We start from the raw sequence: 14,706 nt of genomic DNA on the forward strand, positions 1-14,706 counted from the left end.
GTTGTTTTAGTTTCACTGCCCCCAAAACTCGAAACTCACTGCCATCCAGTCTGCAAAATACTCCCAACGCCAACGAGTGAATTTAAAAACTGTCTCGACATATTTACTTTGCCAAGCATTTCCTTAGCCATGTTACAGGAATGTGCGTGCGTGCGTGCGTGCGTGCATGCGCGCGCGCGCGCGCGTGTGTGTGTGTGTGTGTGTCTGTGACTGTGTGTGTCTGTGTGAGTGTGTGTGTGTGTGTGTGTCTGTGTCTGTGTGTGTGTGTGTGTGTGTGTGTGTGTGTGTGTGTGTGTGTGTGTGTGTGTGTGTGTGTGTCTGTCTGTCTGTCTGTCTGTCTGTCTGTGTCTGTGTCTGTCTGTGCGTCTCTGTGTGTGAGTGAACTATTGTTTTATGAGTGTGAGTGATGGCAATGCATGAGATGTGCGAGTGGAGTGTGTATGATTTGCATTATGCAACATTATGTGCCATACAAATGGTTCATTATTACTATCACTATCAAAGGGAGGAGGCCACATGGGTGAATGATGAGTTAATGAGTGAGACACAGATGGACAGATCACGGATGCATAGACAAATCATGGATGCTAGGACATAATTACACCATGGGTCAGTGCAGAAAGATGAAAGACAGGTACTTTACAATGGTGCTGGGGCTCAAAACAACAGTTCAGAGAGACAAACAAAGAGAAAGACAGACAGACTGCACAAGAATGAGGTACAGTGAGAGAAAGAGGGAGACAACGTGGCGAGATGGGAAGGATATGAAAATTGAAAAAGATATGAACAGACACAGACAGAGCCGAGAGATTAGAAAGAGATAGGAAGGTTGAAAAAAAAGAAAAAAGTAATAACATACCAGGCTATCTTGTCTGAGACTAACAGGGCACCAGCACATGCATGCTGACTCTAGACAAGGCTGCAGTTCTTCCCAAAGTGATTTTTTTCTTTCTTTTTTTTCACACAACATGGTTTCCAAAATTTTGCTCAGAGACTTACATCATACATATGTTTACATACAGTTACTCTCGTGAAATAATTTCATTCATGAAACATGTTCTATTCATACAGACACAGACATACACACTCATCCATGCTGTGTCACTATTTTCAGTTCAACAACAGTTGGTGAAGCAGGGTTGGAAAGGGGAGAAGTTTTTCTCATTTTATGTCACACAAAATTTAAACATCTTAGAACAAGGGCATAGTGAAGACACCACAATAACTTTTAAAAGAATCATCATGAAAAAAATTGATGACAAGTAAAAACAGATGAAAAATTAATCTTCTCCAGTATGGATAATGTTACAACCCAAGTCATCATGCAACACAGAATGATAGAAACCACTGAATATGACAATGCATCAACACCAAATGAACCACTAGCCTCACTCACAGTAATTCAGACCACAGTTTGCACCATACTAGTGACAATTACAATCTCCAGGACATTCACAATTTCTTGCACACACATAACACACAAAAAAAGTTCTTTAAGCAGTCACTGAAATCATAATGAAAAGTGTCACAAGACTCACATTTAAAATCAAATCTATCTCATCACAACTCTCTGACAACTAAAGGTTAATGAATATGAGTATAAACAGTTAATTCAAATAAAAATAACATTAATAAAAATGACAAAGCAAACTGATAAAATGTGAAGCATACTTTGTGGCTGGAAAGAGATCACATACACAAACTGGATCCCTTTCAACAGTGCCATGAAAACTGCATGAACTCTTCACAAGTGAGCAGTACCATCACTCCTCCATAATGTTAAAAAATAAAATTAAATTAAAAAAATTCTGAAGAACCCTGCAAATATACTTTTTTTCTTACCAAAATACAGGGAAATGATCTGTGATTATGATAAATATGATGCCATTTTAGGAAACTGCAGACATTATTGAAAAGAAAACATACACTGACACCACAAAGAAACATGCAGAATAAAAAAAAAACTGATAAAAGCATGAAAATAGGAACAGTCCTCTTTTGACTACTTGCAACTCACAACTAACTTTAAATAAAGGATCTCACATCCATGAAAAATTGCCATGGAAAAAAAAGGACTTAAACTGTATTATGAATATATAACAACAACAAAATTTTTTGATCTATTAAAACAACAACAACAACTGGTGAATAAATCATGTACACAGAGAGCAAGGAATAAAACTCCAACTGATCTCAGAATCAGTATGAGTAAGTTCCAGCTTCAGTTTCAAGGTGTCAGAGCATGCAGACAAATCCATGTATGTTACACCACTACACATCTGCTGTACATATATATATTTAAAAAAAAGAAAAAAAAAGAGGCAGCTGATGCCTGACCTTTGCATGAACTTAACACGCCGATCAGGATGCGAGAGAATCACCGTGAACATTTAACGAGCTTCAGAAAGGCCCTTCGGAAATCTTGCTTGAACCAGGTGTAAATGATGGGGTTCATGAAGCTGTTGCTGACCCCCAGAAAGACCAGGGTGTCCCCCACCATGTTAGTGGTGGGGTCCTGGGGACAAAGGAAAAGAAGGAACAGCACCACGCTGTAAGGGATCCAACAGGCTGTGAACATCACCGTCACCACAAACGCCACTTTTGTCGACCGCAGAGTGTAACGAAACATCAACATTTCCCCAGACACAGAGTTGGCAGACCTTTCTGTCTGACTCTCAGCAGGAAGGACGCTCACCGTGGACAACTTCTTGCGGACCACCAACCAAATGCGGATGTACATGCAGACCATGGCAGCCGTGACCACCCAGTTTGTGATCGCCATCCACAGCAGCTGTTCCCCTCGCATGATCAGCGGGAAACTGCACTGTGTCCTTCCGTCCCAGTTATTGGCCCCCACAAGAGGGTACACAAAGATGGTGAAGATGTACAGCCACAGAGCCGACAAGAGCCCATACCACCTCTTTCCTGACCGGAAGCAGGCTAACATCTTTGCGTTGGTGATGCATAAAAAGCGCTCAAAAGACACCTGAAGCAGGGTGACCAGTGACAGCAACGTCAGACAGGCTATAAACTGGAATCGCAGCAGGCACATCCACTTGGACGTGCTGAGCGACGGGTAGAAAAAGAAGAAACACTGGTAGATGACGGAGAGGCCTGTGCACAAGTCCACCACAGCAAGAACCACCAGATACTTTCCCATGGACCGCAGAAGACTACGAACACGAGAAAAGACGACAATAATGACCATGTTGCTGGAGATGATCAGAAAGGCAAACACCAACTGCAATGACAACATGACCATGGCAAAGTGTGGCATGGAAGCCCAACTAGATGACAGTGTTTGATCTGAAAAGGATGCATTGTCAGTTGATTTGTTATCCACTGAATTTTTACACACAAATTGTGACACCATTTTCAAAAAACAAAACAAAAAGATGTCAGCACATAATCAGAAATGAAACAGAAACAAAAATTTAAGCATTTTTTTTCAGTTAAAAACATCACTTGGAGCTGCACTGTGCCAAGGCCCTCTCCTTGAGAAGAGCAGTTTGAAATCTGTTCACGTGACTGTTGGGACAAAAATTATTGATAAATCCTGCCAGCTTTCAGCACCTTTCCAAAAAGGAACCAACCATATCCACAATATAAATGGCACGCTTGTTCACACCACCAGATCAACACAAAGGTAGCACACAGAGACTACAAACAACACCAACACCAAGATTCTTCAACTGCACTGTCAAATAAAACTCTTTCCCGACTAATGTCACTTTCGGAACAAAGACCCAATCTCTTCAGTACACCAGAGCCATGCTGGAAGTTGTATGCATGCAGCATATATATCATAAAATCAATGTATCAATTTACAACAACAAATAAATGGAAGGTTCTGAAGGCTTGTGTTCAACAACTCATCCAAACACCCAAGTGAAATAATATAAAGCAGAACAAAGAAGACAACAGAATTAACTTATACAGATTCAAAAAACAATGCTGGCCAACAAATTGTTCATATTCTTTTTCCTAACTGATAAAGAACATATGAGAATAAACCAAAAGACAGAAAAAGAAAGTTAAAGAAAAAGAAAAACAGAGAAAAGAGAAAGATTCAAAAAGGGTCAGTCTTAAACAAAAGAAAGGAAGGAGGGTTAAGTGGGGGTAGTGGTCCAGGCATAAAATAAACAACAATGGAATGAAAGCAAGTAAGTCAAATAAAGTAAACTTCTCTTTTCTTTTTAATTTTTATTTCCACCATAATAATGACAGCAACAGTCGCATAAACAATATCTTTGAATAAAAAAAAAAATCCTATCAAGAAACAAAAAAATCCCACATTGAACAAACAAAAAAAGATTTTTTTATAAACTATACACCGACTGAAAGGCATGAAACCAAAACAGCTTCACACCACCGCCAATAAGTCAGTCACACGACACAGGAAAGCAATAAATGTCAAGCGTCATCAAAAAATCCAGCACTAATACTGCCCTGGCATGACGTCTGTCACAAATTATGCTGCCTTGGTGACCAAGTCTATTAATGACATAAAGACATCTGAGAAACTTTCAATGGTACGCATCTGATTCAGTTACACTGCTCCTGACGAGATAAAACCAGAGTAATTTGGGTTTGTAACACAGCAGCAGCCACAACCCTTCCACAATCACCAAGATCACCAACACAGATGACTGGTTAGACACTCTCCATGAATGAGAGGAAATAGCTGAAATGACACCAGCACAAGAAGAAGCAAGAAGAAGAAAAAAAAAACACGCCAGAAGTAAAATTGTAATTTTTCACTTGCCTGCCTGGCCAGGCTAATATGGAAGTCAGTGTCTGCCAACATTCGCTCTCATCGTTCATTGAACAGTCGGCGACACACAGACGTTCTGTGATACGCTCTGCTTACAAGTATGTTCCAGTAATTCTATGAAGTTTGGGAGGCACCACTGTAACCGCTGGAACACTCGGCATATAAAAATAAAATAATAATAAATAAAAAGTTTTAGACAGAACTGGTAAAAATACACCGCTTATTTCAACACAGCAAGCTGGCCAAAACCTATTACTGCTCCGCTACCTCAGTAAACATGAGTATTTCAACATAAAGTCAACCTACAGAGCTGGAGAAAGACTTATTGATCAAGCTTGTACTGACAATCCTATACTGATAATCAAAATTACATTGACAGTCTGATTTGCTGAGATATATGATTCTCTCTCTCTCTCTCTCTCTCTCTCTCTCTCTCTCTCTCTTCATCCCACCCACCCCCTCTAACCCCCCACCTCTCTCTCTCTTCTCTCTCTCTCTTCATCCCACCCACCCCCTCTAACCCCCCACCTCTCTCTCTCTCTCTCTTTATCCCACCCGCCCCCTCAAACCCCCCACTTCTCTCTCTCTCTCTCTCTTCATCCCACCCGCCCCCTCTAACCCCCCACCTCTCTCTCTCTCTCTCTCTCTGTGTGAGCCTGAAATGAATGACAAATCAAGACACTGATGAAGCACAAAGGCACTGATACAGAAAGGGATTAAGAGCAATAAGGCTGGGGGATGAATCATCTCTGGTCCACTGGGAAAAACAGCCTGATGCTTGTTCTCTGTTAATTTCCACATGGTCTCTAATGAATCTTTAGAAAGTGAGAGCTATGGGCTTTGTGATGAATATCCTGGTATCCATTCAACCTGTAGTGCAATAGGTTCTTAGTCCAGATTTGTCGCTAGAAATTTGTGCCTAAATTAGTAAATATATCACTGAAAGTCATGGAACTATTGATTTGATAACTGGTGCTGCTGTACACCTGATGTATAGGTAGCTGGATACTGTTCATTCCTGTTTGCGAAATGGCAGTACTGCCAAGCTGTGTCTCTTTTCAAAAAGCTGCAGGTACATGTAACATTTCACCTTCCTTTCTTTTCTTGCATAAGCGTAATGGATTCATTACTGATAAATTTTCTGACCAAATCAGCCTTGATAAAAAGCTTGTGAAAGTGACCAGAACAGTACTGACAGAACAGTAGAGCTGCATGAATGTATACAATCAGAAGAAGTAAATGGAAATAAAATACTGTCTACAAGTGGGTGGGAGAAATGTGCTAAATGTCAATGTGGAGACACGCGACACATAACACTACTTGAACATCGATTCAACACTTTACAGAATGACTAGAAAACTAATGCAAAGTGTCACAGGAAGCAGAAAGAGTAAACAGAAAAGCAAGGCGACAGACAGATATGTACACAATCAATAACACTCAGCCCATCAGATGACAAACGGATACATGAGACCAAAGACTAACTCTGACAACATGAGAGAGAAAAGACATGAACACACGCAGGAACTGAAGCTGCGAAGGGGCCTGTGACAATTGCTGCCTGAGGGAGGAAAGAAAAAAAAGATGTAAACATAGACAAAGGAGATACGAGACTTGGATCGTCACAGAGAAAAACAGAGATACAAACAGAGACAAACTGGATCAGATCTGAGACTACGATTTGTTGGAGAGCCGCAAAAAAAATACTAATTTGAATTTTCATTAATATCTTGTTTAGAATATTTTGCATACATTTATCTAAAAATCTTAACTATCTTCCCATGACTGTCACTTCTGAATTCTCATTCTGTCAACACTGAACACATGATAATTGTATTCACCATTGATTTCCCTTTAACCCTTTCGCTGCCAGGAAAATAAGATTCAAGTGAAATCTATTTGCCAGGGTTTTTTCACAAAAAACGGGTATAAATTTTCAAAAACTTCTGTGCTCTTTGTTATTGGACCCATAAAAGTATATATTTTCTGAAAGGTAAATGAATAAAGAATACAAAACACATGCTGTGTTCCCATTTTATACATTTTTAATGACAAGTTGTTTTGAAATCAGCGTTTTGTTTTTTGTCACATTTTCAACATGTTCATTACAAACATTAGTCAGGTAATCTGCACTAAAATATCACATTTTCTGGACATTTGGATATCTGCAAACATAAAATCATACTAGAACAACCACAATATTTCTTCTTTTTTTTCTTTTCTTTTTTTAAGAGAGAGATACACAATGAATTGTGACTTCTCCAAGCGATAATATGAATCTGAGGCCACGCCCCCTCAGTCTCCATCCCCCCTCCTCTTCACCCCTCTCACACGGTCACTTTATCCAGTTCTCATCAGACCGCGTTGGCTAAGTGCCAAGAATATCGCTCACACTGTGTCCTGCTAATAATTCAGTCACTGTCTGTTGTCTGCTACCTCTGTACAACCGGCATCACTCACTGATAGTCGTATCTTGGCCACTCTCTTGATTGCTCCCTTTATTCTCTATCAAATCATCCTATAAATGTTCATCACCGTCTTCTCCTTCGAATTTACGCTTCCATTGTTTCTGAGCATCAGCTAAAGAAAGCAATCTTGGGTGATTTAGTTCGCCACAACTGCATGTCTTGAGCACGGCATCAGTCCAACATTTTGTTGAGTGAGCAAGGAGAGGAGCCAGGCAAACACTGGGACAGTAATCCAACCAAAACGTTCAAATAAATGACTGCCTCATGACGTAGATGGTGTTTCTAGCTACGAATAGAATCTAGAAAGATTCCCCAGGCTAAAGCTACCACTATTTTTGTCAATGAACTGAATGCAAACCAGGGAAAAGTCAGAATATTTCGATGACGAGTTATCTTGTCATTGTGGCAGCGAAGTGTACATGCTTGTGATGACGAGTTATCTCATCATATAGGCAGCCTAAGGGTTAATAAAACATTCTTTTTTTTTTTCTTCTTTTTTTTTAAAGAGGTTGGTGATATTTTCGCCAAAAATATGAACAGTCCTTTAAGTTACAGGGTTAGCATATTGTTTTAGATGACCAAAAAACAAAAAGAACGCATGCCTAAATCATTCACATACTACCTTACCTGTCAAAGTTTACACTGATCGTTTTTGAAAGTCACTGCCAGAATATATAAAAATACAAAGCTGCATACATCTTAGAACAGTTTGTTAATAATTTACAAGTAATAAAACATGACTCTTGTTTTGACCATCAACAAAACTCGCAAAATGAAAGTGCTTGAAAATACTTGGTACAAGTATTTCTCGATACAAATCCCTTCCCTAATTGTTTACACTAAGCTGAAAGACAGAAAAAACAGTATGCTGAATCGAGATTTGAGGCCTGAGCACAGCTCAAGTATAGAGCAGGGTGTCACTATTCTGGACATGGGACTTCTTACTCTTGGGATTGCATATCTTTGTATTCAGTCAATGACACCAATGAGAAGTACCAAAAAAGTAGTAACTGCATTTCAAACTCATGCCACACATATCTCATTTCACCAAGGTTCAGAACTAAAGGGTTAACAGATGTACTATCATGTAGGTATTGCTTTGCCATGTCCTAGCTCTTGTCAAATCTGGAGGAGATATACAGTGAAATCAGACAATCCACATTATCACAGTAAACCTATGCAACAACTCTATCCCAGTAGTGACATATACATGATGATTGCTGCTAAAGTGACTCAACATAAATTATGTGCATGATGTTTGGAAGGAAGATTCTAACGTTGTTTTAACCAGTAGAGTGCCTATAAGATGTCAGCTGACGTCCTACAAAAAGTATTGCCATAGTGCCTATAAGACATCCACTGAAGTCCTGCATATGTTCAGATTTTTCCTTCACTGGAGTTTGGTTCAATTCACATAAACAGACTCTGAACAGTTAGTTTCATGTGTCTGGATTATAAAAAAACAAACAAAAAAAACCACTATTGAAATGAACATTCATCGGGTAGAAGACCCCTTTCTACTCATAATAATTTGCTAACTGCCCATGTGATACACTTTCACGAAACGCAGGGTGGAACCTGCACTGGATGTGAAACACATGCTTTTGTTTTTCACACTTTTTTTCGCTGAATCAGAAGGTTGACTTGTTGGAAAAGGTGGCATTGGAAGAGGTGGCAAGCCGGTTGCACAGCAGACGCTTTAATTGGCAACATGAAAGTGTATGTCATCAAAGAACTTTACCCTCTCACTCCCGAAGCTCTTAGCTGTCAAAAAGCTTGCCAGCTCAGTTTCTGAGACAGTGATTGACCTTTTGTGTTGACTTCACCCACCTTTGTCATTGTTGGGACAGTGATTTACTTACATGTCTGCATGAGCTGTGATTTGTTTTTTATAAACTTCTAGCCTGTTTTAATTTCTTCTACAGGAATAATCTGACAATAGGCATACTATTTCTGGCTCTATTTTGTTTCTTTTCTTTATGGATGTTATTATGTAGAGGTGGAAGTTGACCTTTTTGCTGCACAAAAATTATTATCTTGACTTCACATGCCTGAACAGTTATCTACAACAAACCAAATTGGATAAAAGAGCCCAGAAGCAGAACCCACACTCATTTTCCTTCAAAAAAAACCGTTCACTTTCTTTCTGTATCACCCAAAACTTTTGTGCTAGAATTTTTTGTGATTTATTACCCCCGAATCCTCAAAATTCCCTGGCAAGGGGAGAGCACTTTTTTTTTTTTTTTACAAAATTCTCTGGCACTGAACTGGTTAAGCTTTCTCTGTATGAGTGAGTATGTGACTGTGAGTGACTCAGTGAGTGACAGATAAAGACAGAATGTGTATTTGTGAGTCAGAGAAGGACTGAGGCAAATCCTTGTCAGGCAAGGGGTTAATCAACTAAACAGAAATATACTTTGGGTCTGTTTCAACAGCTTCAGAGGTGTCTGAAAAGGTAAAAATGTTTCCCCAATCCAATTTCTGATGAACTGAAATGACACAAATATGTGTTAAATACCATTTCAAAACATTCTGATTCAGATTTGTGCAGGAACATTCATTTACTTTAATTTCGTATACAGACAATCATTGTTCTGCTTGCTGACACATACGATAGTCTACAAAAAAAGCTCTTGATACGCTGAATGAATGTTGCCTTGAATGAAAATTGTGTGTCTGTATGTCTTATGTATGCTGATATGCGCACGCACGTGTATGTGTGCATGCGTGTGTGTGTGTGCAAGTGTGTGTGTGCATGCATGCGTGCACGTGATAGTTTCTTTGTCTAGGTTATGTGATAATTCTTGCACACTGATCTCTTTAAATCTGAGAAAAGTTTTGCTTTCAATTTCAAAATTTATAGATGGCAAATGTCTCTTAGAGTATAACTTTGAAAAGGAAATTATATAAGACCAGCTTCATGGATGTACTTTTGAGGAGTACAATAATGTAAGTAGTGGTTTTTATCCTTACTTTCTTTCTAACATTCCAATGCAATTTTACCAATAATTTGGTAATGCTTTGAACAAGTGTCTGCATTCTGGATAATTTTACATTGCATTCAACACAGAAGTGTTCTTAACAGTTCAATTTCTAGCTGTTTTTCATGTTTAGTTTGTTCTTATGTTTGTAACCCTCCATACCCAGAAGGTGTGAAAGGAAATTCAATCTCGAGTTTTAAATATATAGAATCTTGTGCTTGCGTGCATGTGGGTGTGTAAGTTCATGCACATGTGTGTTTGTGTGTCTATGTGTATGTCTGCATGTCAACATATTTTGTATGCTTTTGAGGGAGTTTGTAGTAGATATAAAATCTTATCAACTATCTGCGGGTGAACAAATAAAATAGAATTCTGGAAGTAATGAACAGTTTCAGGTTACGTACGCTACAGAAATATTTCATGTGACGCTTGCTAATGCTACGTTCACACTAGGCTGTAACCATGATCTAACCAAATGGTTGCATCACTCTCTAACTCATCGGTTAGACGATTTTTCGGGAAGACCCGATTTTTGGTTAGATAGGTGGTTAGATGGCCCCCAAAAATATGACTCGGGAGATAAAAATTTTTCGAGGTTACATCGCCCGATCAAGTTATAAACGGTTACAAAGGCATTCACACTAGTCCCCGTCGGTTCCAGTGAGTTAGAGCAGAAAATAGAGGAGGAGCCGAGTTTGAAAAAAACTCCGAAGTTAAAACAAAATAGCATGCCTTGCACGCACGCTGCGTACGGTATGCAAATTGTCTGGCCCGACACATCTAACCGACTGCAAGTGATTGCAACCTTCTTTGCATGGTTGGGGTCAGTTATAGTGAGTTACATCGACGCGTGTTGTAACTTGATCAGTTACAGTGTGAATGTATTTAAGCTGGCTGACTGTCATTTTTTTCGTTCTTCTTGCTGCATCTACACGAATCCACGACACACGAAACTGATTTTTCGACATGTCGTCTTCTGACTCTGATGTTGCTGCTTCCGACCTGTCCCTGGCTGCACGTGAGCAGGATGAGCGAGTTCCAACAGGTTGCAGCAGGTCACAGCAGGCTGGTGGAGATGCACAACCTCAAGACCCCCCACCTCATGGAAACCCACGGGAACCACAGAAAACAAAAGTATACCCCAATCTGTACATGACACCTCAGCCACAGCACCCCTGTAACTTGGCTTGTAACTTGTTCAAGTTAGAACGAAGTTACAACGGTAGTTAGATGCCACCAGTCTAACTTCAGCGCAAAACAAAACCCAGCCAGCCAGCGAGAACTGCTGCTCTCAGTCAAAAAACGCGCGGGAAAAGGGGCGGAGCCTAATAGTTAGACAGTGGTTAGACGCTTTCCGTTCACACATGCTGTATGAAAAATCTAGAGTTTGTCTCATGGTAGTTACATCCCTCAATGTAACCATTTGGTTAGATCGTGGTTACAGCCTAGTGTGAACCTACCATAAACACAATGATCACAGGAGCAAACTATAGCATCATCAGTAAGTCCAAGGCTGGACGATCCCATGCTAAGTAATCAGATGAGCACTGCTTCAATGCAATAGTGTCAACAATAGCGCCTTCAGTAGGCTCTTCTCAAAATGTTGCAACCAAAAGCAGAAAACAACGAAAATAATCAACCCTTGCTGAAGTGCTTAACTGTCACAAATGGAAGGTTCGGACACTGACAACATGGGTGAAGATTAACAAGACAGCATTTCAAATGATAAAAGTGATCTATCAGATCAATGAGACACACACAAAGTCAGTGAGTCAGATGAATGAGACTACATGTCACAAGTGAGGGCAGGAGGGGTGGAGACCATCAGGTCACACAACAGACGAAGAAAGGAGATGTCATCATACTACGACTTATATTAATAATAAAGGTGATTTCTACAGTTTTTGATCATGACTGGTACATGCACTTGGTTTCCCGATCCCCCATCTTTTCTGGCTGTACTGGTCTGCATGTGTCAGTTGAGTGCCACATCCCCATAGACAACCTTTCACATCTGTAATCATATACCTTACAGTTTCCTGTTTTCTTCTTTTTTTTTTTTTTCTTTTTTTTTTCGTTTTTTTTTTTTTTTTACATCCCTTTGACAACCTTTCACATCTGTAAATAATATGACAGTTTCCTGTTGTTGTTGTTATTGCTGTTGTTTTTGTTGCTGGTTTTTTTTACATCTACATTTTCAATTTTTCACATCTGAAATTAATATGACTTACACTGTTACAGTTTCCTGGGGGGTGGGAGGGGGGTGGGGGGGCTTAACATCACCACTGACAACCTTTCAAATCTGTAAATAATATGACCTGCAGTTTCCTGCTGTTTGGTGGTGGTGGTTGTTTGTTTGTTTTTTGTTGTTGTTTTTTTACATCACCACTGACAAACTTTCACATCTGTAAATAATATGACTTACAGTTTCCCGGGGGTGAGGGGATGCGGGGGGCGTGGGGAGGAGGGGGTGGTGGTTATGTCACCACTGACAAACTTTAACATCTGTAAATAATATGACTTACAGTTTCCTGGAGGGAGGACGGGGGGTTATAACACAACTGACAAACTTTAACATCTGTAAATAATATGACTTACAGTTTCCTGGAGGGAGGACGGGGGGTTATAACACAACTGACAAACTTTAACATCTGTAAATAATATGACTTACAGTTTCTTGGAGGGGGAGTGGGGGGTTATGCCACCACTGACAAACTTTCACATCTGTAAATTATATGACTTGCAGTTTCCTGGGGGTTTGGGGAGGGGGGGGGTGTTGTTTTTTAACATCACCACTGACAACATCTGTAAGTAATATGACTTACAATTTCCTGGGGGGTTTCATTTGTTTTTTTACATTCTCACTCACAAACATTCACATCTGTAAATAACATGACTTGCAGTTTCCTGGTTTTTGTGAGTTGTTTTGTTTTGTTTTTACATCCCCACTGACAACCTTTTTACATCCGTAAATGACATGACATACAGTTTCCTGTTATTGACTCACTTGTGTAAACAAAGTGAGTCTATGTTTTAACCCGGTGTTCGGTTGTCTGTGTGTGAGTGTGTGTCCATGTGTCTGTGTGTCTGTGTCTCTGTGGTAAACTTTAACATTGACATTTTCTCTGCAAATACTTTGTCAGTTGACAACAGATTTGGCATAAAAATAGGAAAAATTCAGTTCTTTCCAGTCATCTTGTTTAAAACAATATTGCACCTCTGGGATGGGCACAAAAAAATTTTTAAAAAGAAGCCTAATTATATGCAAACTGCATTTACTGTTATATTTATATTTTTTGTATTCTCTAAACTTGGCACTTTGACCTCTTATTCTGACACAACAACAAGAGGAGTCATTATTATCATTTTTTGTTCAAACAGGATATTTTTTTGCTAAGCATGGAATTTTTATTTATTTTGCAAACGTTTTGGTGCAGATAGTAAAAAAGGGAAATTACTCTGTAATTAATGCTACGGGACTTAATTTATCACAAGTGTGTCTTGAAGGCCTTGCCTCTCTTGTTTTACTTCTTGAAATGTATCAATACTTTTAATAACTATCTGGTGCACTTACAGACCTTTTTCCTGCTTACTGTTTCCTGGACATAAAACTAAATGGGTGTGTTGCAATGTTGAACACAATTTTTTAAGTATTTTCCACATTGTCCACAAAGTTGGAATGCTATTATAAAAAAAAAAAATTCAAAGTTTCCATATGTATTAGCACAGCATGTAAATGATCAGTTCAGAAAGTAATTTTCTGATATTGTATTTTGCATTTTTTTGCGATTTTTTACCCTAACCTTTACAAATGAGCCATCACTGGGGAAAAAGCAAGGGAGAAAACTCACCCTCCTGACTGAGATGAAAGATGAAAATGACACAGATTTCTCAACAAAAGAAGAAAAGAAAAAAGTGTTATCTCTATCCATTAATACAAATTATATTTTTTACACTTGTCATGACAACTCTTAGTCAAACTTAAAGTTGTGTACTAGAATGTGAATGTTGCAGCTTCAATCAGCACACATCAATCAACAGGTCAAAGTTTCAAAATCCAGACAATTGTTCATGTGTGTGTGCATGTGTGCGTGTGTGTGGGTGTGTGCATGTGCTGTCTGCTGTGCAAGCATTTAATTGTGTATTGTTGTTTTTGTCTCTCTGTGCTTCTGTGTGTGTGCGTGTCGCTGTGAACACACAACTTATGGAAAGTTTTACGTGCCCCAAGCAAAGCAAGTCAGTTCATTCATTCAACACCGCTCACAGATACCAAGGAGGGGACAATCCAAATGTATTACCAGGTGTTGTTGGTTTTTGTTTCGTTTTTTGTTTGTTTGTTTGTTTTTGTTTTGTTTTGAGGTTGTTGCTTTGTTGTTGTTTTAACAAAACATATCTGAATGAGAGGGTCAGTATTGCTGAAAACAGGAAAGGGGGAAAATGCATACTGATTCAAACCAGTAAACAAAAAATCGAATTGAATCAC

At 39.2% G+C, this 14,706-nt stretch overlaps 2 protein-coding genes across 2 annotated transcripts in view; both read right to left on the reverse strand.

Moving 5' to 3' along the window:
* The window catches only part of LOC143292424 (serine/threonine-protein kinase SMG1-like), a 102,276-nt gene that overhangs the window by 37,049 nt on the left and 50,521 nt on the right, over positions 1-14,706 (reverse strand). The gene's annotated exons all lie outside the window — the stretch shown is intronic.
* LOC143293095 (adenosine receptor A2a-like) lies at positions 2,378-3,277 on the reverse strand. Its single transcript, XM_076604004.1, has one exon. It carries the CDS (start codon positions 3,275-3,277, stop codon positions 2,378-2,380), a length of 900 nt encoding a protein of 299 aa, XP_076460119.1.

Source organism: Babylonia areolata, chromosome 18 (assembly GCF_041734735.1).
Source record: "Babylonia areolata isolate BAREFJ2019XMU chromosome 18, ASM4173473v1, whole genome shotgun sequence".
In the NCBI taxonomy this organism is placed as follows: Eukaryota; Metazoa; Mollusca; class Gastropoda; order Neogastropoda; family Buccinidae; genus Babylonia; species Babylonia areolata.

Bases quoted from the DNA above. Each gene is read 5' to 3' on its own strand.
- LOC143293095 (XM_076604004.1), bottom strand. From the start codon at position 3,277: ATGCCACACTTTGCCATGGTCATGTTGTCATTGCAGTTGGTGTTTGCC.